The sequence below is a fragment of the Schistocerca gregaria genome, chromosome 5 (genome assembly GCF_023897955.1).
Source record: "Schistocerca gregaria isolate iqSchGreg1 chromosome 5, iqSchGreg1.2, whole genome shotgun sequence".
NCBI classification, from domain to species: domain Eukaryota; kingdom Metazoa; phylum Arthropoda; class Insecta; order Orthoptera; family Acrididae; genus Schistocerca; species Schistocerca gregaria.
In genome coordinates, this window is record NC_064924.1 from 242,024,523 (window position 1) to 242,051,649 (window position 27,127).

General features: G+C 39.9%; 1 protein-coding gene across 1 annotated transcript in view; it reads left to right on the top strand.

Moving 5' to 3' along the window:
- The window catches only part of LOC126272789 (tRNA (adenine(37)-N6)-methyltransferase), a 107,953-nt gene that overhangs the window by 38,565 nt on the left and 42,261 nt on the right, over positions 1-27,127 (top strand). Inside the window, exons 3-4 of the mRNA XM_049975939.1 lie at positions 14,340-14,497; positions 18,169-18,300. Of these exons, the coding sequence (XP_049831896.1) occupies positions 14,340-14,497; positions 18,169-18,300 (290 nt within the window). The remainder of the gene's footprint in view (positions 1-14,339; positions 14,498-18,168; positions 18,301-27,127) is intronic.

Below are 27,127 nucleotides of genomic sequence, written 5' to 3' on the forward strand. Positions count from 1 at the left end.
GAATCTAAGTGATGGCCTGCCACTTGGATGACTTCTTAGGCCTATGGCTAATGCAACACTTTGCCTAACAAAGGGTCATCAAACTGTAAAACCTTTAACTGAAACTTTTTATAGGGTGCTGTGTAGACGATCACATCTCTGATTGTGCTTTCTGCATAAGATTCTTTAGTGGTAGGCATAAAAAACTTGCATCGGTGACATAGGCCCTAGAGTTCAACTGCCCAAGTTCCATTATTTTGACTCAGTTGCTTGTGACGTTGATAAAACTTGAGGTGAGCAGAAGTCACATGACAATTTCTTTACTAAAGAACAAATTTAATTGAAAATCAGTTTATCAGATACTGTCAGAGGGACCAGCTTACACAACCACATCTATATTTGCAGCAGAATCCATGATAAGAAAAGGGATTTAGCAGTATCACCGTTATTTACCTTATGCCTTAAAATGCTCTCACTGCCTTTGTTCACATGCAGTCCCAGTCTTCTGATTTTTCCTTGTAAACCTATTAACTAGCCACTGAGTAGCCCTTTTCTGATCAACCTGTATCACCCAGTCCATGGAAGGCTCAACCACATTCACTACCTGGGCTTCGACAATCTCTTGCCATGCCCTGAGATGAGGAATATTGTACCCAAAATCCTATCCACATCCCCCAAAGTAGTATTCTGCCACCCACCCAACTTACAGAGTATCCTTGTCTATCTTTATTCCAAACTTACTCCCAATACTGTACCCCATGGGTCATTCTATTTTGGTCAGCCCAGGCGCACGACCTTTTCTATACACCCACCTACCACGTAGTGCAGTCCAGTCACAGGCATTTCCTACCCGTAAAAGGCAGGGCCACATGTGGAAACAGCCATGTTTATATCAGCTATGCTGCAATTACTGCACAGAATTCTATGTGGGCATGACGAGAAACTAACTGCCTATTCACATGAATGGCAACCACAATACTTTGACAAACTACAAACTTAGCCATCCAACTGCACGCCACAACACAAATGACTTAAAGCAGCTGCTTTACTACCCAGTCGCATATAGTTCGCGGGAAGGACTGCCGGAAAGCCTCCGTGTGCACTCGAATCTCTCTAATTTTACATTCGTCATCTCCTCAGGAGATATAAGTAGGGGGAAGCAATATATTCGATACCTCATCCAGAAACACTATCACGCTTACCAAATAACCCTGTGACAAAACGTGCCGCTCTGCGTTGGATCTTCTCTATCTCCTCTGTCAACCCGACCTGGTACGGACCCACACTGATCAGCAATACTCAAGTATAGGTCGAACGAGTGTTTTGTAAGCCACCTCCTTTGTTGATGGACTACATTTTCTAAGGACTCTCCCAGTGAATCTCAACCTGGCACTCCTCTTACCAACAATTAATTTTATATGATCATTTCATTTCAAATCGTTCTGTACACATACTCCCAGATATTTTACAGAAGTAACTGCTACTGGTGTTTGTTCTGCTATCATATAATCATACAACAAAGGATGCTTCTTTCTATGTATTCACAATACATTACATTTGTCTATGTTAAGGGTCAATCGCCACTCCCTGCACCAAGTGCCTATCCGCTGCAGATCTTCCTGCATATCGCAGCAATTTTCTAATGCTGCAACTTCTCTGTATACTACAGAATCATCCGTGAAACGCCGCATGGAACTTCCGACACTATCTACTAGGTCATTTACATGTATTGTGAAAAGCAATGGTTCTATAACACTCCCCTGTGGCACGCCAGAGGTTACTTTAACATCTGTAGACGTCTTTCCATTGAGAACAACATGCTGTGTTCTGTTTGCTAAAAACTCTTCAATTCAGCCACACAGCTGGTCTGATATTCCGTAGGCTCTTACTTTGTTTATCAGGCGACAGTGCAGATATGTATTGAATGCCTTCTGGAAGTTGGAGAAAATGGCAGCTACCTGCGAGCCTGTATCTACTATTTTCTGGGTCTCATGAACAAATAAAGCAAGTTAGGTCGCACTCGATCACTGTCTCCGGAATCCATGTTGATTCCTACAGAGTAGATTCTGGTTTTCCAGAAATGACATGATACGCGAGCAAAAAACTTGTTCTAAAATTCTACTACAGATCGATGTCAGAGATATAGTTCCAGTTTTGCACATCTGCTCGACAACCATTCTTGAAAACTGGAACACTCTGTGCTCTTTTTCAATCATTTGGAACCTTCCGTTCCTCTAGAGACTTGCGGTACACGGCTGTTGGAAGAGGGGCAAGTTCTTTTGCGTACTCTGTGTAGAATCGAATTGGTATCCTGTCAGGTCCAGTGGACTTCCTCTTTTGAGTGATTTCTGTTGCTTTTCTATTCCTTGGACACTTATTTTGAAGTCAGCCATTTTTTCATTTGTGCGAGGATTTAGAGAAGGACCTGCAGTGCGGTCTTCCTCTGTGAAACAGCTTTGGAAAAAGGTGTTTAGTATTTCAGCTTTATGCGTGTCATCCTCTGTTTCAGTGCCATCATCATCCCAGAGAGTCTGGATATGCTGTTTCGATCCACTTACTGATTTAACGTAAGATCAGAACTTCCGATTTTCTGTCAAGTCGGTACATGGAATTTTACTTTAGAATTCACTGAACGCTTCACGCTTAGCCCTCCTTACGCTAAATTTGACATTGTTTAGCTTCTGTTTGCCTGAGATCTTTTGGCTGCGTTTAAATTTGCAGTGAAGATCTCTTAGCTTTCGCAGTAGTTTCCTAACTTTGTTGTTGAATCACGGTGGGTTTTTCCCGTCCCTCACAGTTTTACTCGACACGCACCTGTCTAAAACACATTTTATAATTGCCTTGAACTTTTTCTGTAAACACTCAACATTGTTAGTGTCGGAACAGAAATTTTCGTTTTGATCTGTTAGGTAGTCTGAAATCTGCCTCCTATTACTCTTGCTAAACAGATAAACCTTCCTCCCTTTTTTGTATTCCTATGTACTTCCATATTCAGGGATGCAACAATGGCCTTTTGATCACTGATTCCCTGTTCTGCGCTTACAGAGTCGAAAAGTTCGGGTCTGTTTGTTATCTGTAGGTCCAAGATGTTATCTCCATGAGTTGGTTCTCTGTTTAATTGCTCAAGGTAATTTTTGGATAGCGCACTCTGTATAATGTCACTCGATGCTCTGTCCCTACCACCCACCCTAAACATCTGTGTGTCCCAGTCTATATCTGGTAAATTGTAATCTCCACCCAAGACTATAACATGCTGGGAAAATTTATGTGAAATGTATTCCAGATTTGCTCTCAGTTGTTCTGCCACTAATGCTGCTGAGTCAGGAGGTCGGTAAAAGGAGCCAATTATTAACCTAGCTCTAATGTTGAGTGTAACCTCCACTCATAATAATTCACAGGAACTATCCACTTCTATTTCACTACAGGATAAACTACTACTAACAGCGACAAACACGCCACCACTGGTTGCATGCAATCTATCCTTTCTAAACATCATCTGTGCCTTTGTAAAAATTCCGGCAGAATTTATCTCTGACTTCAACCAGCTTTCCATATCTATAACGATTTCAGCTTTGGTGCTTTCTATCATCGTTTGAAGTTCCGGCAGTTTACCAATGCAGCTTCGACAGTTTACAATTACAATACAGTACAATCGCTGCTTGGCCCCCGCATGTCCTGACTTTGCCCTGCACCCTTTGAGGCTGTTGCCCTTTCTGTACTTGCCCGAGGCCATCTGACCTAAAAAAACTGCACAGTCCATGCCACACAACCCCTGCTACCCATGTAGCCACCTGCTGTGTATAGTGAACTCCTGACGTATTCAGTGGAACCCGAAACCCCACCACCCTATTGCTCAAGTCGAAGAATCTGCAGCCTTAACTTGTCCTTCTCTCTTCTGTCCACACCGCTCTTCCTCTGCCTGCCCCATGTGGGCATTTTCTCTCTCTCTCTCTCTCTCTCTCTCTCTCTCTCTCTCTCTCTCTCTCTCTCTGCCTCTCTTTTCCCCCCTCCCCCCAATGTTCCCAACCCCTTTCCCTTCTCTCCCCCCTCTCTTTCTACCTCTTCATCTTCATCCTCTCTTTTCTTCCCTTATCTTGTTTCCCCACAACCCCCACCCCAGTCCCCCTTCCTGCATCTCATTTTGCTGCTGGGCAGCCATCTGTCCAAAGACCTGCATCTTTCCTGCTAACCTTGTGTCCTTCCCTGTTCCCTCCCGGTTCCATCGGCTCAGGCAACTGCTTTCAATAATTGAGTAGCCTTAGTCAGTCTTGCCTTGGCCTCAAGCGCCCCCGCCTCTCTCTCTCTCTCTCTCTCTCTCTCTCTCTCTCTCTCTCTCTGTGTGTGTGTGTGTGTGTGTGTGTGTGTGTGTGTGTGTGTGTGTGTGTGTTTGTGTGTGTGTGTGTGTGAACACTTTTGCTAGAAAAAGAGCTAGCACTTGAAAGCTAATGCACATGTTACGTGTTTCTGTGCTCCATGCATGGATCTGTTGTAGGCGGTGGTTGCCTTTCCTTTATTTTACTTTATGTTTAAGTTAATATTTAAAAATTGAACAGATGTGGGAGAAAGAAATTGAAGTATCAAGCTTTACCAATAGCAACTTCCCATGAGTAAGAAACATATGTTTAATTTTGTGGTATGTACTTACATTGTAACATTACATTAGCAACAGCAACTACAGGATGTCAAAAAAGAAAGTGGTCGTAATCACTTTCATAAAATTCCATTTATGTCAAGTGCTGGAAATCCTGACATTGTGCTGGGACACATTTTTGGATGTGAGGATTTCTAGGGAGGATGTAAGAGATGATTTTAAGGTAGTGGTAGTGCTGATGGGTCAAGTTGGGATCATAGTTGGAACTGTTCAAGGCAGGGTTCAATTTCAAGTTTGCTGTTGGAAAGGTTTTGGGATTGGGTTGCGAAGAGAGATTTCCACTTGATGTTACATGTAAAGGAAAGTAGGCCCTTCACGGAAGGGCTGAAAGTGAGACCCTTGAACATTTATTTATTTACTTACGCGTCAAGCTCCATAGGACCAAACTATGTATCTATCTATCTATCTATCTATCTATCTGTCTATCTATATCCGAATCCCGCTCCAGCTACTGCCAGGTCTGGGTGCTGATGAGTCCTCTGCATTTGGCTCGGTCCACCCACCACTTTTCTTCCTCCACTTGCTGCCAGGTCACACCTCTCCTTTCAACAGATATTCTCACTCCCATTTTCCACCGTGTTCTTGGGTGCCTCTACGTCTTTTCCCATCCATCTTTAGTTCTTCCATAATTTTGGGGAGTCTCTGCCCATGCAGCCTCTTAACATGCCCATACCATCTTAATCTCTTTCTTTCAATTTCTTCTCTCATACTTTCTTGTTTGAGGTCCTTTCTAATCTCTAAATTCCTTACTCTATCCATTCTTGTTTTTCCCTTAACTGCTCTGAGAAATTTCATTTCCCCTGCTTGCAGTCTGCTCCAGTCCCTTTCTGGCATTGCCTATGTTTCTCCACCATAGGTGACAATAGGGATGAAATAATTCTTATACATAAGGAGTTTTACTCTTTTTGAAACCTCATTATTCCAAATCAGATGTTTTATTGTTTGGTAGAAATTGCCTCTCTTCTGTAACCTCCTATTAATTTTGTTAGTTATTCTTCCATCCCTAGATATTTCACTCCCTAATCCCTAAATAAGTGAAACTTTCTACCACTTTGAGGGGTTCTCCATTCAAGGTAATATTTCCATTGATTCCTTTCTCTCTTCCAAATACCATTACTTCACTCTTATCTTTATTTATTTTTAATCCATACCTTTTCATTATTTCCTTCCACGCATCAAGCTGTAACTGTACATCTACCTCTTTATCACCCCATATTACCTTATCATCTGCAAAAATCATCTTTCTGTCTTTTTCTTTTACTATACCTTTAAGTGCCCTATTCATTCCCTCCACCACAACATTAAAAAGGGCAGGAGATAGAATACTTCCTTGCGTAAGTCCTTGTCTTATTTCGAAGTATTCAGAGTTCCCCAATGGTGTTCTAAATCTACAATTGTGGCCTCTGTACATTGTCTTTATAACATTAATGTATCCATCTTCTATATCTATCTTCTTCAGTTCTTCCCAGAGTCTTTCCCTGTCAACTGAGTCCTATGCCTTTTCTGTGTCTATAAAAACCATTAACACCCTTTTGTTATACTCCCAACTTTTTTCCATCAGGTGACTGATAGAAAATATCAGGTCGATCGTGCTCCTTCCTTTCCTAATCCCATGCTGTTCTTCACTCAGCTCCTTTTCTATCTTTTCACTTATTCGATTTAGTAAAATCCTTTCAAAAATCTTGACTGTATGACTCAAGAGGGTTATTCCTCTGTAGTTTTTACAAAGTCTTTTATTGCCTTTCTTGAAGATGGGAACAATGTCTCATATTCTCCAGTCGTCAGGTATTTTACTATTTCTCCACACGCTTGATAGTACTCTATACAGCCACTGCATTACCACTGGACCTGCTGCTCTTATCATGTCCACCGATACTTCATCAGGTCCTGGGGTTTCCCCCCATTCGTCTTCTTCACAGCTTTTTCCATTTCTTCCCGTGTAATTAGTCCTAATTCTGCTTCCCAACTTCTCTCAATTTCTCCATTATTTGTTGTTTCCTCATGTACCTGCTGCTCAGCATTTAACAGGTTCTTAAAATGTTCTTTCCAGAGATCTTTTATATTCCCTGGATCTTCAATAATGGTACCGTCCTCTGTTTCCATCTTTACTGATACTTCAGAAGCCTTCCTTTTATTTTTCATCATTTTTTTTGTAAACTCTTCCCATGCCTTTTTATTTGCTGTTTCCACTATTTCTTTGCACTTCTTCTTTTCCTCTATATATCTTTTTTGGTCTTTGTCATTTTTAGTTTTCCACCATTTTCTCCATGCTCCATTTTTTCTTCTAACTGCTTGGATTGTGGTATCATCCCACCAACTTGTCTGTCTTATTTTTTCCTTTCCAGATGTTCTGCCACATACTTTTTCTGTTGCTTCGACTAAAGTGTCTTTCAATGAACTCCATTCTTTTCCTACATCGCAGAAAATTTCTTTTGGAATTTTTTGTGTTATTAATTCTCTGTACTTCTCAGCACATTCACTCTCCTTCAATTTCCAATCCCGTATCCTCATCACTTTCTTGTGTTTTCTATTTTTTACACACTGATTCATTTTCCATTGTCCCACCAGTAATCTAGGGTCTCCATCTGCACTCACACTTGGAATTACCTTCACATTTGTTACTTTCTCTCCCCATTCCCTATCTACTAGAATATAATCAATTACACTCTTCGTTCTTCCATCCCAACTGTATCTGGTGATAACATGACTTTCTCTCTTCATAAACCAGCTGTTTGCTATTTTCATTCGATTCCTCTGGCACAAATCTAGGAGTCTTTCCCCTTCTTCATTTCTGCCTCCATATCCAAAACATCCCAATACTTGCTCAAATCCCTTTCTGTCTTTGCCTACCTGTGCATTAAAATCTCCTCTCACTATATTAGCACTCTCTGTATGGTTTCCTAACACATTTTCAAAGTCCAACTTCTCTTCTTCGCTACATCCCACTTGAGGTGCATAAATCTGGATTACTTTTAGTGTTTCTTTTTGGAATCTCAGGTTTAAGATTATGATCCTGTCTGATATATATCTCACATTTTCAATACAGCGTTGTACATTCTTATTCACCATCACTGCCACACCATTTCTTCCAGACCTGTTATTCGCACTCCAGTACAGTTTTCCTCCTCCTCTCAAATTCTTCTCACCTTTTCCCTTCCACTTTGTTTCGCTTAATCCCAATATATCTATAACTTCCTCACTGTTATTACATCTGTCATTTCTTCCATTTTTCCATTGAGGACCAAACTGAGGGACCAAATTGAGGAGCAAATCTCCGTCATGGAACATGTCAACACATGAAATTAAATCATAAAATTAATAACAGAAAAAAATATGTTTATATACCCCAAAAAAAAATCAATCCATAAGTTTAAGTAAACACAATCAACAATGCAACAATAATCAGCTTAATTTTTCAAGGAACTCCTCGACAGAATAGAAGGAGTGACTTATGAGGAAACTCTTCAGTTTTGATTTGAAAGTGCATGGATTACTGCAAAGATTTTTGAATACGAGCGGTAGCTTTGAAAATAGATGCGGCCAATGTCAAAATACCCAGGCTAATGAACAGGGGTCGACAAGGACAAGAGGTTCGTGAACTTACACCACTTATTGCCTGAATCACCCGTTTCTGAGCCAAAAATATGCTTTTATGAATGGGAAGAGTTAAACCAAGATATAATACCATACGACTTAAGTGAATGAAAGTAAGCAAAGTAGACTAATTTTCATGTCGAATGATCACTCACTTCAAATACCATTCGAATAGTAAAAATGGCAGCATTAAGTCTTTGAACAAGTTCCTGAAGGTGGGCTTTCCATGACCGTTTACTGTCTATATGAACACCTAGAAATTTGAACAGTTCAGTTTCACTAATCACATGCCCATTCTGTGAAATTAGAATGTCTGGTTTTGTTGAATTGTGCGTTAGAAACTGTAAAAACTGAGTCTTATTGTGATTTAGTACTAGTTTAACTTCTACAAACCATGAACTTTGGTCCGGTTTCAAATAGTGCAGTTCATGACCTATGTTGCACACAACATCCTTTACTACCAAACTGGGGTCATCATCAAACAGAAATATTTTAGTTTCCCATAATACTAGAGGGCATGTCATATATATAAATAAGGAGCAGGATCCCTAGGGCACACCCCCCCCCCTCCCCCACTTGACTGTACCCCACTTAGACACCACATCACAGTCATTCTCACCATAGTGAATAATTAACTTTTACTGGCTGTTGCTAAAGTAAGAGGTGAACCAATTGCTAGCTACTCCCCGTATTCCGTAATGGTCCAACTTCTGGAGCAATATTTTGTGATCAACTCAATGAAATGCCTTAGTTAAATCAAAAAATATGTCTAATATTCGAATCCTTTTGTTTAGCCCATCCAGTACCTCACAGAGAAAAGAGAATATAGCATTTTCTGTTGTTAAAGGACTTGGAAACCCAAACTGTACATTTGATAGCAAATCATGTGATATAAAATGATCAATTATCCTTACATGCACAGTCTTTTTCAATAACTTTAACAAACATTGGTGGCACAGAAATAGGTCTAAAATTGTCTGCATTATCCTTTTCTTGCTTTTTATAAAGCAGCTTTACTACTGAGTACTTTAATCTTTCAGGAAACTGACCATCCCTGAAGGAAAATTACAAGTATGGCTAAATACAGGGCTAACATGTGCAGCACAGTACTTTAATATTCTGCTAGTCACTCTGTCATATCCAGAAGAGTCCTTAGTCTTCAGTGATTTAATTATTGACTTGGTTCTCACCACCCACCTTGCCTTAATTTATGTTAATTCCTTCCGTTTCAGCATTTCTTCACGGTAACTACTCCTTTCTTCACTCCGTTTTAGTTTTCTACATCTTTTGTTTTCTGATCAGTCATTTTACGCCGCCCCCACCTCCCACCTCTGTTACATGCAATGCACTTAGATTTTCACTTTGATTAATTCATGTGTGATGCTTATCATTAATCTTTGTCTTGCATATTACCCTGACTTCCACCTTTAAGCTCTCTCTCTGGTGCAGTTCCCAATAATCAGTCTTTCCTTCTCATCCCATCCGAAAAGTCTCCCATGACCTTTCAGAATTATATCTCTTTTCCTAAACCTCTCCAATCCTTTTCTTTCACCGCTCTTCCTTCCCATTCAACTCTGCTGCTGGAAGGAGCCCCTGGCTCTGAACGCTTACACAAGTTAAACCTATTAGTGTGTATGTCTTCTCCTGTTGCAGGTTGGCGATTAGATTTTTTATCTATCGAATTACAGTTAATAGAATATGTTTTTTAAAATTTGAGAACAGTTATATCTCAGATAAAATGCAAGTATTAGTAATTGATGTGTGACTGCAGTTATTTTTCTTTGATCTACCGTATACAGGAACAAGGCCTTTTCCTTTCTTAGAAATTTAAAGAAACATTCCAACCGCCTTCAGAGTTGCATTTAAAAATGATGAGTAGCCTCCTTGGCCAGTGCAAATAACTTTTAATTAACTTAGTACAAGTACCAGCCATTATTTATCAAGTTGGTTTTGTCACCTTACTTGTCTTCGGTACCATAAAAATGTCTTCTGTGAGTCAGCATGGGGGAAGTGTAATAGGACTGCTCTTGATCTGACGGATAGAGTGAGCAGAATCTGCAAGTGTTTGCTGACGATGCTGTAGTGTACAGCAGAGTGTCATCAGTGTGTGATTGTTGGAAGATACAGGATGACATAATTTCTATGTGGTATGGTGAATGACAGTTACCTCTATATTTGGACAAATCTAAATTAATACAGACGAGTAAGAATATGTATTGGTGATGACTGCTTGACAAGGTCATGATGATCAGATCTCGTATGTGTAATGTAGCAAAGCAGTATGATATGAAATGGAATGAGCACATTTGATCAGCAGTGGGGAAGGAAAATGGTAGACTTCAGTTTACTAGTCAATGGAGATCACATGTAGACCACTAGTACAAGTACTGCTTTGTGTTTGGGATCAAAGCCATGTCAGATCAAAGAAAAACATTGAAGTAATTTAGAGCCGTACTACTAGATTTGTTATCAGCAGGTTCGATCAAAAAGCAAATTTTTCCCTTGTCTCTCATACTTATTGTGATCTGCACTTGTAATTTAATTTCCATTTCTTCATACATTGAGGAATGCTGGATATCTGTATATATGAGGGTTGTACCAAAAGTAAGGTTCCAAATGAGCTACAGTCTTGAAGGAAGGTGATAGGCAAAATCTGACAACAGTGCCGTGTGCAGTGATTCCCCCACTCTCAAGCCCACCCGTCCGCGATTCGCTACGTCATTCAGTGTTGGCTGGCAGCCATCAGAAGTCGAAGTGTTGATCACTGCTCTCGCCAAGTGTGAGGTTTGAGCAGTAATCCGGTTTTTCCATGCCAGGAAGTTACTGCATGTGGAGATTCATTGGCAACTGACTGAGCTTTATGGTGAAGAGTGCATGTCCGTTCATCATGTCCGCAAATGGTGCAGGGCTTTTGCTGAGGGTTGCACGGAAGTTCACGATGAAGAACAAAGTTGAAGACCGCCAGTTTTGGACGCAATTGTCTAGATGATCAACAGTGAGCTGCTCAAAGAAGCTTCCCATGGCACAATTGAAACAGCTTTGACAGCAATGTTGGGGTATCACAGGATGTGTGCTTGCTGGGTCCCCTGGATGCTGACTGACGGACGGAAGGGAGCACTCCTCATTGATATCATACAACCTGGGATGACAATGAACTCAAACAGATATTGTGAAACATTGACCCAACTCCGGCAAGCAATCCAGAATTGCCGGAGAAGATGACTATTGGAGGGGGTAGTGCTTCTTCGCAACAACGCGCGACCCCATGTCACTCGTCAAACACAGAAGCTTGTGAAGAAGTTTGGGTGGACTGTTATGCTGCATCCCCCGTACAGCCTGGACATAGCCCCCAGTGATTATCATCTCTTCCCCAAGCTAAAGGAACACTTAGGTGGCAAACGCTTCAAGAGTGATGACAAAGTCTGAACAGAGGTCACAAGCTTCCTCAGCTGGTTGACAGGAGACTTATTCAGCTTAGGAATACAAAAGCTGGAGACCGTCTTCAAAAGTGTGTCGAAAAAAAAAAAATTGAGACTATGTGATTAAGAACAGCTTGGTAGGCAGTTCAGTTGAAGAGGCATGGACATCCCTAAAAATAACAATTACAGAAATTGGAAACAAAAACAGGGGTATGAAGAAGCCAATTGCGAAGACATTATGGGTAACAGAAAATTCAGTTGATCAGCAAAAGACGGAAGTACAAAAATTCAGGCGAACAGAAATAAGTCTCTTAGGAATGAAATAAATAGGAAGTGCAGGGTAGCTAAGACGAAATGACTGCTTGAAAAATGTGAAGAAATTGAAAAACAATGATTGGAAGGACTGACTCAGCATATAAAAGTTCAAAATAACCTTCAATCAAATTAAAAACAATGACAATAACATTAAAGAGTGCAGTGGGAGTTCCACTATTAAATGCAGAATAGAGAGCAGATGGATGGAAAGAGTACATTGAAGTTCTCTGTGAGAGGAAAGGCTTGTCTGATGAAGTGCTACAAGAAGAAACACGAGTCGACAGGGAAGAGATAGGGGATCCGGTATTTGAATCATAATTTAAATGAGCTTTGGAAGACTTAATGTCAAATAAGGCAGAAGGGATAGATAATGTTCCATCACAATTTCTAAAATCATTGGGGGAAGTGGTAATGGAATGACTATTCACATTGGTATGTAGAACATATAAGACAGGTGATATACCATGTCTTTCAGAGAAACATCATCCACACAATTATGAAGATAGCAAGAGCCAACAAGTGCGAGAATTATCACACAATCAGCTAAACAACTCGTGCATCCAAGTTGCTGACAAGAATAATATATAGAAGAACAGAAAAGACAGTAGAGAATCTGTTAGATGATGATCAATTTGGCTTTAGGAAAGCTAAAAGCACCACTGAGGCAGTTTGGATATTGCATTTTATAATGGAAGCAAGACTGAAGGAAAGTGGAAAATCAAGACACATTTATAGGATTTGTTGATCTGCAAAAAACATTCAGCAATGAAAAACAGTGCAAGTTTTCGATTTTCTGAGAAAAGTAGGGGTAAGCTGTAGGGAAAGGTGGGTAATATACAATGTGTACAAGAACCAAGAAGGAAGAATAAGACTGGAAGGCCAAGAAAAAGTGATATAAGACAGGGACTACTGTTCATGTATACATCGATGAAATAATGACTTAAATAAAAGAAAGGTTCAATGGGATTAAAATTCAGGGTGAAAGTATATTGGTGATAAGATTCCTTTGATGACATTGCTATCCTTAGTGTAAGTCATGAAGAGTTACATGATGTGTTGAATGGAATGAACATTCTAATGAGTACAGAATATTGATTGTGAGTAAACCAGAAAAAGACAAAATTGGTGAGAAGTAGCAGTAACAGGAGAAACTTAACAGAATTGGGGATCCTGAAGTAGATGAAATGAAGGAATTCTGCTACTTAGGCAGCAAAATAACCCTTGATGGCCGGATGAAAGTGGACATAAAAAGCAGACTAGCACCGGCAAAAGGGGCATTCCTGGCTGAAAGAGGTCTACTAGTATCATACAAAGGCCTTAATTCGAGAAAGAAATTTCTGAAAGTGTACATTTGGAGCAGAGCATTGTATGGTAGTGAAACAACTACTGTGGGAAAACTGGAACAGAAGAGAATCAAAGCATTTGAGGTTTGGTGCTGCAGAAGAATGTTGAAATTAAATGTACTAATGAGGTTAGGAATGGGGGTGTTCCTTGCAGAATCAGACAGGGAAGGAATATAAGGGAAACACTGACAAGAAGAAGGGACAGGATGACATGGCAACTGTTAAGACATCAGGGAATAACTTTAATGGTACTAGAGGTAGCTGCAGAGGCTAAAAAGTGTAGAGGAAAACAGAGAGTGGAACATATCCAGCAAATAATTGAAGACGTGGTGGGTTGCAAGTATTACTCTAAGATGAAGAGGTTGGTATAGGAGACGAATTTATGGCTGGCCTCATCAAACCAATCAAAAGACTGATGAGGACTGAAAATTCAACTATTCAACCATAATACTTGATTCCTGTATTTATCGCCTACACTCTGCATTATAGTAATAATAAAGTGATCTTTTAATATTTGTGGTGTCAGATTAGATTTTTTTGGTTTGTGTTTTTTTAAAATAAAATTGTAATATTGTCACAGCCCAAAAACTTTATATGTGACCACTTTCTTTTTTTTAATAATTTTTTGATAAACAGGGCAAAAATGTTTTTTGGATTTCCCTAAGCACCATAAAAGTCAATTAGTGCACTTTTCCATGGAAGACTTTATAGTAAACAGACTTTGTATGAGATCAAAGAATGTTGAAGAGTGTAGCACTCCTTCCAGAATGCATAAATGACAAAATTTCTGTTCATATTAAGCTATGAGACTTTTTATAAAAATAATACAGCAAAACAGATAACATGGAAGGAGAACTTTAGAAGTCTAAGCCTTTAAAACCAGAGGCGTTTTATTCTAGATTCAAGGAGATCAAAGGAAAGAAGTGGAGATTGTTCACTCTCCTGTTCAAGGACTGAATTGCTAAACATCTTTGTAATAAAGATGGTTGTTGAATTTATTGAATATAAATGGGTGACATACTGAATTTTCTGTTTCAGGATTCTCTTCCATTTCCACAAAAATGACTCTACTCACATCAGAGCGAAAGTAGCACCTCCCAGACTGAACGGAGCACGTTTAGGAGTGTTTGGGACTCGTTCACCACATCGACCTTGTCCAGTTGGGCTTTCTCTTGTCTGCATTGACCGTGTTGAAGGTTTGTTTTCATCCACAAATTTTATGAATGGTAATTATAAAGTTATAACTAACGCTTGGAAAAAAATGTATAATTAATTTTTATTTATTTGTTGGTGCATGTCTGCAGTCTTGGTAAACATTGAAATCCCAACACCACGGTACATTGACATATTGCTTGAGAAGCCAAAACAAAATGGCATCGAGATTTGGATATGTTACTTTACACTAGTGACTGGATTTCATTTGAATGCCCCTTATAGAATGTTAAAGTGCACAAAGAAAATTTATTCATTTAAGTCACACCAAATTTCCTTGGTTCTGTCTTTATCACTTTAAAATTGTTGTTCTTCCTTTCTCGCATATAAACTTTGTCATGGGTATCATTTTAGGCTAAAGTGAGCTTCAGGAAAATGTACAGAAAAGGGGTTCTTTAAATATGGTTTTCAAAAATCCTTACAACCTAGAAAACAAGATTTTACCTTTAACTTACAAGTATACAAATGCACATGAATGTACAAATAGTGAAATAAATCTTCTATTTGCTATGTTAGTTGCAATATGTGGGCCAAGACTCCCCCCCCCCCCCCCCCCCAACTGAATCCAAAATGAAAGAAGCATGAAACAGAAAAGTTTCAGCTTAATTAGCGATGATCAGTACTTCGGAGTTGTCCAGTCTGAATGTTTCTTGGCCCCATAAATAAGTAAATCCTTGTGAAAATTTGTTTTCGTACATTAATATGTGTAACAGAAATGAAACCAGTGCAATCTTCATGAACTGTTTCTCTACCGCAATGGTGAATTGTTCAGCTTCGAAGAAGCTATCTTTTTTTACTCTTGTGTTAGTAAACAGAGAAACGTCACAGTAAACTGATCTTCCTCTTGGTATTCATTGTAATTGTAATTGGTTCCACTTACACAACATACACAGGTTAAGAAGCGCCTTTTTCCCCTTATTATAGTATTTTGGCATTTTGAATTTTCTTTGTTGTATGACTCATCATCTGTGCACAAGAATTACATTCAATTTATCTTTAAGACAACAGACAAAAATAATTATACTGTCTTGTAGTTACCAGGTAATGTACTATGCATAAATGTTGTGATACATTTCCTATTTTAAAATCAAATTTTTATACCAAGTGCTAGATGGTTAAGACATGAGACCCATGTTTGGGACTACAGAGGTTCAGCTTCCTTTAGCTTTTCTGTAATTTCGCTGCTTGATGCAAGAGTTTGTTTCTTCTGGACTGCCATGGCCAGTTTCCTCATCCGTGATCTGAAGGCTGACCGATCCATCGTCATTCTCCCGGCGGACAAGCGTTCCACGACCATGGTACTTGATCGTCGGGAGTATGTGGCTGAGGGACTGTGTCAGCTTTCAGACAACACCACATAGAAAGTTTGCCAAGGTAATCCCATTCCTGATGTCCAGGCGGAGCTTCAAGGAATCCTCAGAACCTTAGGCCTCCTACAAAACCTTTCACCTGACTCCATCAACCTCCTGACGCCACCGACACCTCGCACCCCTACCTTCTACCTTCTTCCTAAAATTCACAAACCCAATCATCCCGGCCGCCCCATTGTAGCTGGTTACCAAGCCCCCACAGAACATATCTCTGCCTACGTTGATCAACACTTTCAACCCATTACAGGCAGTCTCCCATCCTTCATCAAAGACACCAACCACTTTCTCGAACGCCTGGAATCCTTACCCAATCTGTTCCCCGCGGAAATCATCCTTGTAACCATTGATGCCACTTCCTTAAACACAAATATTCCGCACGTCCAGGGCCTCTCTGTGATGGAGCACTTCCTTTCACGCAGATCACCTGCCACCCTACATACAACCTCTTTCCTCATTACCTTAGACAGCTTCATCCTGACCCACAACATCTTCACTTTTGAAGGCCAGACATACCAACAATTAAAGGGAACAGCCATGGGTACCAGGATGGCCCCCTCGTATGCCAACCTATTTATGGGTTGCTTAGAGGAAACCTTCTTGGTTACCCAAGCCTGCCAACCCAAAGTTTGGTACAGATTTATTGTTTACATCTTCATGATCTGGACTGCCAGTGAAGAACAACTCCAGAATTTCCTCTCCAACCTCAACTCCTTTGGTTCCATCAGATTCACCTGGTCCTACTCCAAATCCCATGCCACTTTCCTTGACGTTGACCTCAATCTGTCCAATGGCCAGCTTCACACATCCGTCCACATCAAATCCACCAACAAACAACAGTACCTCCATTATGACAGCTGCCACCCATTCCATATCAAATGGTCCCTTCCCTATAGCCTAGGTATTCATGGCAAACGAATCTGCTCCAGTACGGAACCCCTGAACCATTACACCAACCACCTGAAAACAGCTTTCGCATCCCGCAACTACCCTCCCAACCTGATACAGAAGCAAATGACCATAGCCACTTCCTCATCCCCTCAAACCCAGAACCTCCCACAGAAGAACCACAAAAGTGGCCCACTTGTGACAGGATACTTTCCGGGACTGGATCAGACTCTGAATGTGGCTCTCCAGCAGGGATATGACTTCCTCAAATCCTGCCCTGAAATGGGATCCATCCTTCATGAAATCCTCCCCACTCCACCAAGAGCATCTTTCCGCCGTCCACCTAACCTCCGTAACCTCTTAGTTCATCCCTATCAAATCCCCAAACCACCTTCCCTACTCTCTGGCTCCTACCCTTGTAACCGCCCCCGGTGTAAAACCTGTCCCATGCACCCTCCCACCACCACCTACTCCAGTCCTGTAACCCGGAAGGTGTACATGATCAAGGCAGAGCCATGTGTGAAAGCACCGTGATTTACCAACTGACCTGCCTACACTGTGAAGCTTTCTATGTGGGAGTGACCAGCAACAAACTGTCCGTTCGTGTGAATGGACACAGGCAGACAGTGTTTGTTGGTAATGAGGATCACCCTGTGGCTAAACATGCCTTGGTGCACGGTCAGCACATCTTGGCACAGTGTTACACCATCCGGGTTATCTGGATACTTCCCACTAACACCAACCTGTCAGAACTCCGGAGATGGAAACTTCCCCTTCAGTATATCTTCTATTCTCGTTATCCGCCAGGCCTCAACCTCCGCTAATTTCAATTTGTGCCGCTCATACCTCACCTGTCTTTCAACAACATCTTTGCCTCTGTACTTCTGCCTCGACTTACATCTCTGCACAAACTCTTTGCCTTTACAAATGTCTGCTTGTGTCTGTGTATGTGCGGATGGATATGTGTGTGTGTGCGAGTGTATACCTGTCCTTTTTTCCTCCTAAGGTAAGTCTTTCCACTCCCGGGATTGGAATGACTCCTTACCCTCTCCCTTAAAACCCACATCCTTTTGTCTTTCCCTCTCCTTCCCCTTTCCTGATGAAGCAACCGTTGGTTGCGAAAGCTTGAATTTTGTGTGTATGTTTGTGTTTGTTTGTGTGTCTATCGACCTGCCAGTGCTTTCGTTTGGTAAGTCACATCGTCTTTGTTTTTAGATATAGTTATAAGTAAATTCAGGCATCGTAAGTGAACTGAAATTTGTGATGTTATAAGAGGTGTTTTATGCAGTATCAGAGGAAGTAAACTTCATTATTAAGATTCAAGTATTTGCCTTGCATAAAATAATATTTATCAGAATTTAAATTTAGTATTACATAATTTGTAACCTTCTCAATTTCAGGCTCATCTGTTTATTTCTCTGGAGTAGATATGGTGGATGGGACACCAGTATTGGACATAAAACCATACATTCCACAGTATGACTGCCCTCTAGAGTCTGTGCCTGGCAGCACTGAACTGCGGTTGATGGATGGTATGTATGTTTTTTTGATGAATGAAGGAATGATGTGGTGAATTTTAAAACTTGTGTGTAATCTCTTTTCTTAAGGACCATTGATAGGTCAGACGTGCACTACACAGTGAATGTGATTTTTCGGGTAGAAGAGTACAACCTGATGTGATTTAGTAGCTATGCTAGAAATTCACTTGAAAAGCAAAGAAAGCATCATGGCAGATTTAAATTGAGCCAAAGCCTTGTTGAGAAATGGAAGTAGATTGAAGTAAAAATGAACCTAAGAAGAGTAATGTCAGAAACATGCAGTTAGGTAAAAAGTAAAGTACTAACTGCTAAACTTAGGAAAACTCACCTTATGAAGTGGCTCCAAAAAATGTGTGAAGTATATTAATTAAAATTATTATGTCTTACTTAGATTTATTTTGTGCTCTTTCTGTAAATGTTGCCTTGGGAATGAATTCACTAACACCAATGTTTGTCCTACCTGCAGAATGCCCCCTTTAAATCTTTCTTTGGTTTAATTTCTTTTAGTAACATTTGTGATTCCACTTGCATCTCCTATACACGAGACGCCTCAGAACACCTCTGCAAGGAAGGCCTGGGAAAATAGGGATTGAACATCATTCGTTAATGCACATTTGAATTATGTTTTATTAACATTACATAACATTAATCAGCAAACTTAAAAAGTAAACCCCCCTCCCCAAAACCAAAAGATACACCTACCAATTTCTAAATGAAGAGTACTGCAAGGCAAAGATTTAGGTACGATGAAATTTCCCAGATATTCTTTATATTAATGAGCATTTGAGAGTAAAATTACATAATCTTGACAGTATAGGCTTTAAGCAAAATCAAACACCTCTTAAGAGCTTCTAGCAGTGCGTGAAATAATGTACACAAACTAACCAACTAAACCTTAATGGGGTGCATCCAGTCACATTTAAATCAACTTAAAGAATTTTTTAAGAAAAGACATATACAACAACTATAATAAGTAATTTGAAGGTGAAACTTTGTTACACAATAACTTTAATAAGAAATTTGAAGGTGAAAGCTTTATGAATATTTGGAGCTACCTTCTGTTATTGAAAGTGGTTCGCACCTGGGGGAGAACCCATGACACTCCACAAGAATGCAACCTGGTAGCCAAAATTAACTGGTTCCAAAACATACAAAAAGAGTAGCTCCAAAACATACAAAAGACTGTTGTTACAAACACAATTAAATTAACACACACACAATATATGAGATGGAATCCAAAATTTTTGGGACTGGTCCTGCCATCTGGAAAGTAGGTGTAGTAGATCTTTGCACGACTAGGTGGCGAGAGCTGCATATCTGATGACTCAGTGTGTGGAGTGGCATTCAGCTGGGAGGACGTGTTGTGTGTCCACAGTGATTTCTGTAATTATCTGTGTTTGGTGTGTGGCGTTTTTACAATGGGTCTGTGAACAGAACAGTGCTTATGTATCAAATTCAGTGTGGATCTCGGGGAAAAGTTCTACAGAGACCCTTGCGATGATTCAACAAGTGATTGGGGGACAGAGCGTGAGCTGTAAGTGTGTGTTTGAGTGGAAGAGCCTGGGCTCTCCAAGACCCAAAAGAGCGAAACAAGTGAAGAGCAATGTCCTTGCTCACCAGGACCTTTTAGGCAAAAAACAACATGGCGGTTGTACTCCACCCACCGTACTCGCCAGATTTGTAACCTTGCGACTTCGCGCTATTCCCAAAACTGAAACTCAAGTTGAAAGGTCGTCGGTTCGACACTCTAGAGAGGATTCAAGAAGCATTTCTGGCAGTGATAAACACCCTCAAAGAACAGAACTTCCAGAAAATGTTTGACCAGTGGCAGAAGCACGTGCGGATGGGAACTACTTCGAGGGTGATGGTGACCTTTAGTCCAAAGGTAAGGTTTTCAATCGATTGTAGTACCAGTCCCGAAAATTTTGGCTAGCACCTCATAGTGTGGCAACAAGTAGTTGGATCTCACACTTAGAATTAGATTTAGGGATTAGCTGCAGTCCTTCCTTCAATACCACTCTGTTGTACCTTATAAGAAATGACAAGTAAAACAAAGGACAAGTAAAAGGAAATTGGTGGTACCAGGTGATGTAACAGAGAGCTATAGACTGCATCATGTAGGACGGAACTTTCGTGCGTAAGAGGCTGAGCGATAGAGAAATGTGGAGGGGGTGAGGTCTGCACTTGCGTGGCAGCAGAGAGTGGGCAAACAGTCTGTGTTGTCAAACTGTGTTGCTGAGGACAACAGTCAGGTTCATTTGTGTACGGTACACTGTATGATATATACGTTCAAATCTATGATGGAAATAATACACTTTAAAACCGATTTTGATCAATTGTCCATGTGGGACAAATCTTACTTCACATCTTGATGTTTTGTCCACTGCTCCACAGCAGATGTCTGTGTGATATCAGAAGCGGTAACAACCGACCCAGCTGTGTGAAGACATCACATACAATTTTTCTCAAAATGACGATTGTTTAATGATAAGCTCTTTAAAAATATTTGTAATAATTGCTATTTATTGTGATTTGGACTAAATAAGTAAAAATCTAACACACAACAAAATGAACTTCAAATTCAAACCAAAGTCATTACATTTGCCTGAGAGCTGCTTATACTCCACACACACACACACACACACACACACACACACACACACACACACACACACATCTCAGGAGTAACCTGCACTTCTTTAGTAAGTCATTTTCTAATTCGTGCCTCAAAGATGACAGAGGTTTACTTGTCGAAATATTGGGAGTTTTTGATGAATTTATCCAGCCACATTCTCAAGAGTAATTGGAATGTACAACATGCTGGGAAAAGATTAGGTTCTTCTTGGGCAATGTGTTGAAGATTATAGTGTGAATACATCATAAGCTACAAATCCATAATGAATAAAGGTTAGGAAGTTCTCAAATACTATAATTGCAATTGATACATTAACAGACAATTTTTTTAAATTGTAACCATTTAAAAACAAGAAATATTATTACTTTACTTTGTCCCTACGCCTACATCGTAATACCATTGTCACTGCTATCTGAGTCAATCACCAAACAATCTGATTCTAAATTTAGGATGACAGATTCAAGTCTTATACAGGTATCACCTCTCTGTCAAAGTTTTCTTTCTGAAACTTTTTCAGAATGCTGCAAACAGTGTGCCCATGCTGAAGAGGAATGTCGTCTGTTGCTTCGTACACAGTGTCTGTTATCGTGAATGTTTTGTTTTTTACCCGAGAAAGCTTTAAACCTGTGTCCAAATTAATTCTTTCAGATTATACTGGCAGTGATATGTGTGTAAGTGCAAAACTATGTGACCACATTCACATGAAACAAGGTTCAGTTTGTACGTTCTGTTATCTGAGTTAGGCACTAGCCAAGTTTATAATGTGCGAAATGTTTTTATTTTCCAGACAATGAACAATATTTGCTTTCCTGGTGCTTGTAAGTGGTGTTTTCTCTGTAGCAGCAGAATGATTATTGGCATGGTAATTACAATGACCAACATCCATGCAAGGTATGGCAAGAATTGTTCAGTGAATTATTTCTTGAAAGTGACAGCGTTTATTTTTGAATGATAGATGCTGCTGTTTTTCTTACAACTTAATACAAGTTTACTCTTGGCAACAAAACAAGAGTAAGGGCCAGGATGCGAAATAACTATCCCAGAACCTTTTTCTGTGGCAATTTTAAACCACCTGTACCATCCCTCATTTTCCAGCAGTATTCATGGACTGATTCTGATTCACCTATGTTTTGTCAAGAACTAGCTCCTTTTGTTATGTCACTATCTTTAATAAAAGTGATGTGGTTCGTGCTGCAACCCTGTCACTTATTTCAATTAACAACCCTCTCTTTAATATATTTAAAATCAATGTCATGAAAAAAATTATTTGCATGCCAAAGTGTTACCTTTGAAAACAGATTGCTTATGTATAATTGTAACAAGTTTTTGTGATAGCAGGCAAGAGTGCTGTGGGGGGAGGAGAGGAACCAGGAGAGAGAGAGAGAGAGGGGGGGGGTTATGACTTGTAAGTAGTCATAAAAAAGTTTAAGTTGCGATACTGGTAAAAAACCTTGTACCAACATTTAAATCATTTTCTTGAAAGAAAAGGACCTGACACTACATGTTTTGCTTTCCCTGAGAGCCAAGGGAGGGCCATCACCCCCTCCCTCCTTCCCCCCTCCCTCCTTCCCCCCTCCCTCCTTCCCCCCCTCCCTCCTTTCCCCCCTCCCTCCTTTCCCCCCTCCCTCCTTCCCCCCCTCCCTCCTTCCCCCTTCCCTCTTGCCCCCAGGTATGGGCAACCTTGTTAGCGGATATTCCCTACTTATATACAATTTAAACATGGAGCTCTTTAAAATAATGCTGTCAAAACCATTCTTTTGTGTTACAGCTATCTTGTGACTCTGATGCTTTCCAGATTATATGAAAATAAATTTTCCTGAGGTTTCCACGGCTCTGACATGTTTACCATTTTCTGCACAGTTCTCTTGCCAAAACATACTTCTGCAGTTTGTTCTTTTGTCTTCAAAATGTCAAAAATAGGAACTTCGCATTCCGTTTCACATTTGAAAAAGTTGTAAAGGCAGTACATAAACCTCCTCGCCTGCTTGTGAAGCATCTACATCTAAATCTACATGATTACTCTGCTGTAGATAGTTAATTGTCTGGCAGAGGACTCATCGAACCACATTCAAGCTATTTCTCTACTATTCCATTCTTGAACAGTGTGAGGGGAAAGATGATCACTTAACTCTTTCTGGGCAAGTGTGATGGATTGGTATATTATTATTTGACATTTGACTTTGTGCCTGCCAGTTTGACGGCCCTGGGTGTTGCCAGTGGTCATTGGCAGTGCACATGTTTTTCTGTGAGAAGTTGGGAGTTACCACCTCCTTCACATCTCCTTTTACAGTTGTCTTGCTAATTGCCATTTTTACTCGGTGAGTAAGGGCTTCTTTCTGCATGGTTACGATGCCAGTTATTGTTACTCGGTTGCTGGTTATGCCCCGCCTGTCTTTTATTGTACGCTTCACCATTTGAAAAGTCCTTATTCTTCGCGAACCCATTCTTTCTGGGGCTGTTACTATTCGACTGTCATGAGTTATTGTTGTTTTGATTGCTCCTCAGTTCGCCATAGTCGTTTTGACGTGCATCTTCTTGGATTAAATCCAAATAATCTACTGTTGGCATAAATTCTTTTAAGTCTGTGTCTGGGACATGTACGAGTTTTTCTCTGTTGGCGATGGGTAGTTTTCCTTTAAGAATTCTCAGTACATCTCTTGCCAGCATCAGTTCATCCCAGTAGTGTTTCTTAACGAGATATCTCCCAAATTACTTTTGTAAATTCCCTTACGGAGGTTGAACAGTTTGGGATTGTAGACCTGTTTCCTTAAACATTCTTGTATAGATTGGGACCAGAACCTTGCAAGAAATCTGTTTTCAAAATCAGAAAAGGATGCACACTGTTGGGCTGTTTCTAGTGTCCACAGAGCTGCATCTCCTGTTATAAAGGATGTGAAAACTGAATCTTTTGCCTCTGTCCATGAGAGAGACAAAATGGTTTTTAAAACTTTTTATAAAGATGACAGGATGCACAATCTTTTTCTCATCATTGTATATCTGAAACTGTCTATGTTTTATCAACAATTCCTCATGCTTTACTTGGGCAATGGTTGGTAATGCGCCTGAATCCGCGACACCAACAATGCCAGTAAAAGTCGGTGGAGTCTAACTTGGCTGACTCTTGCAGACAAGTTTATCGTCACGGCATATATTAACTGTAAAGTTGCTGTATTGCTCTTTTTTTCTCCGACATACCTAGATTCTCGTATTGCTCTCCGGCAACACGTGATGTGATGGGCAGGTCAATTTGGAACCGGCCCACTGCCTCAGAGATACACCTGTCAGTGTGTGAGATCATCAACTGTCCGTCTTAAAACCTTTACTTGACCCTTGAGCACGGCATGGGCATTGTCTAGCTTATTTACTCTGTTGTCAAGTTCATTGATTTTTTTCTGGAACATCTTTGTTTTGTTCTGCAAGTTCCGAAACATGTTGTTTTACCACATCCATCTCTTGCAATAGATGTGAGATGATAGCCTTACCTTGTTCTTCTAAAAGGTCGTTTAATTTCTGAACAAGAAGGGCATCACGCTCTTTCTCTCTTTTCCCTCTAGCCAGGGCTAGGGAGAAAAGAGCTTTGGCTTGTACGTTTTCCCTTTCCTCACATTCATTATGTTCTGACGTAAAATTGCTTGTTCACATTGTATTCGTTCTTGCCTGTCTTTTCCTTGCATTGTCTGTCCTGGATATCTCATTGTGTTAACAAAATTGAAAGAAAATCAGGACTAGGAACTGCTGCTGCTGATGCACCATCAGCTGATGCTGTGACATCAGTCTTCGATTCTGGCCTAATCTCATGAACATGTGTGCTCAGTTGAGCTTGTTAGGTATTTTCAATAAAATTGTGAAGTATTGGTCTCAGTTCTGGTTCCCTATGAGGAATTTGCGAATGGGTATTGGAACTCGTGGACATTATCATCCATTTCTGTCTCAGATATAGTCTCACTCTCAGTACATTTCTCCCTACAATGGCCTCCCCATGCGCATTCTATGACAATATACTCAAGACACACACAAAAACACAAGAAATATAACAAACCTTAAGTGACATTGTTATGTAAGTCTATCATTAACTAACATTCTTTCAAATTTACTCAAAACTTGACTCTACATGAATTGTGCTAGTTCACCTATACAGAACTTTCTGCTACTGCAGTGCAAGGTTTAGCTATACTGAATTGTTATTTATCAAAAACACTGCAAAATTATCTTGTGATCAATGCTCTAAAGTTACCTTTGTGCACACTTCACTTCACTTTACATTACTCTATGCTAAAACTGGCAAGCAAATTCGTATGAAATATGCACTGCACTAAACTATCTCAAATTCAACACTACCATTCACTGCTTTTGGTAAACGAATTGTTTTGACTTCATTGCAAAAATATGCAAATATAAATTCACTAAAATATGTGGAAAATTTAAAATTTTTCACTGTGGGGGAGTGCCCGGCCCCCTGCTCATTTATGTCTTCATTGTCCACCAGCCAGCAGCACTTGTATCTGCACTCTTATCTTTTGTAGTTTTTTGTTTATTGTTCTGGTTATTTGTATTTTTCTCAAAGCTGGGGCCCAAGGATCAGTTACTGCAGCCACTTCTCACATATAGATAGGTTGCTTGTAGGATTTTGATGGGAATGGTACATGAAACAGTTTATTTTGACACTAGTAAAATACGTACCACCTGGAATTTCTACATACACAAAATATACATTTACACATAAGTTTTAGTTTGAGATTCTGAGTTAAACCAAAAACTTAATACAACTATATATCTGTTTGCACATCTAATTGGGTAGATTTATGTAACTGGTTTGAGCTGCACACTTCGGGCTCCAGTTGTGATGGCACTTTATGTACCTCCACAACGGGTATATTTACAGTGTGCACTTAAAGTCCAGGAACTCTTTCAATTATTTATTGTAAAAGAACTAGACATTGTACAGGTGTTGTACACACTACATTTTGAAGAGAAACACTGAAAGTATTTTTTCAAACATTAGGTATACAAACCATGAGTGACCCCACAGATGTCATACGGTAATCAAATTCTTGCCTTATCTGTCCCAACGTGGCAGTGTCGACTGTGGCAATGCTTCCCCTGTTCTCTCCTGGAGCTGTGCTACATCGCGTGGTAGAGGCGATACACAAACCAGATTGTTAATGTGTCCCCCCAGAAAAGTCATATGGAGTGAGATCTTTGGGGAGACCATTTCATCAAACAGCTGTCCACTTCTGTAGTATGGCTGTCATGTTTGTGACTATCGGCAAATTACCAAACTACGCTGTCGCGCTATACGTGAAAACAAAACTTTCAGGGTTTCTCTTCAAAATGACATATGTATGATATCAGTACAATGTTTGGCTCTTCTGCAATAAATAATTGAAAGTGTTCCTGGACTTAATGTACACCATGTATGTAAATCGGTGGTTCGTGCCCAACATTTTGGTCGCCTTTGTGGTGGTGCTTTGTGTATTGGTTTTTATATCTTATGAAAAGTTGAAGTTAATGTTATTGTGCCTGCTTCACAACTGGAAAATTATTTACGCCAGTGACTCAGTTTTGGTGCCTCTTGCAGTTAATTTTCCCTACGTGGTGTTTTTATATTAAAAGATGCCACCACAAACATATTACAATGTACTACTCAAAATAATGAGTACACTGCAAACACAAAATAAGAAATCAAAAGAAAAAGTGAAAAACTGACTGCTCACGGCTTTCTATTATTTTAGTTTTACGAGGCACTAACTCTGTATCTGAAATGAAAACTGTATAATGCGTATGGCTTAAGCATACGATTTTTTTTTTCTATCTCAGGGCTTTAAACTTGCATCCAATATGCAAACAAAATTCCAGATACATGACTGTATTTGTTGCTAAAATTGATTTTTGTTAATTAATTTTACTTTTGTGAAAATGCAAGGCTAAGGAGATACTTGCGATTTCATTATGCGAGGATCAAAAAAATTTACTGAACTCAGTTTACTCAAATATGATTCAGTATTGAAAATATTGATTACTTTTATTGTTGCTAAGGAAGAACCACTAATCAAGAAAAATCTCCTACATTTCCATTTATTTTTCCTTGTCAAACTCCCTTAAAACCCACACCCTTTCATTTTTCCCTCTCCTTCCTTCCTTCCTTCCTGACGAAGCAACTGCCAGTTGCGAAAGCTCGTAATTTTG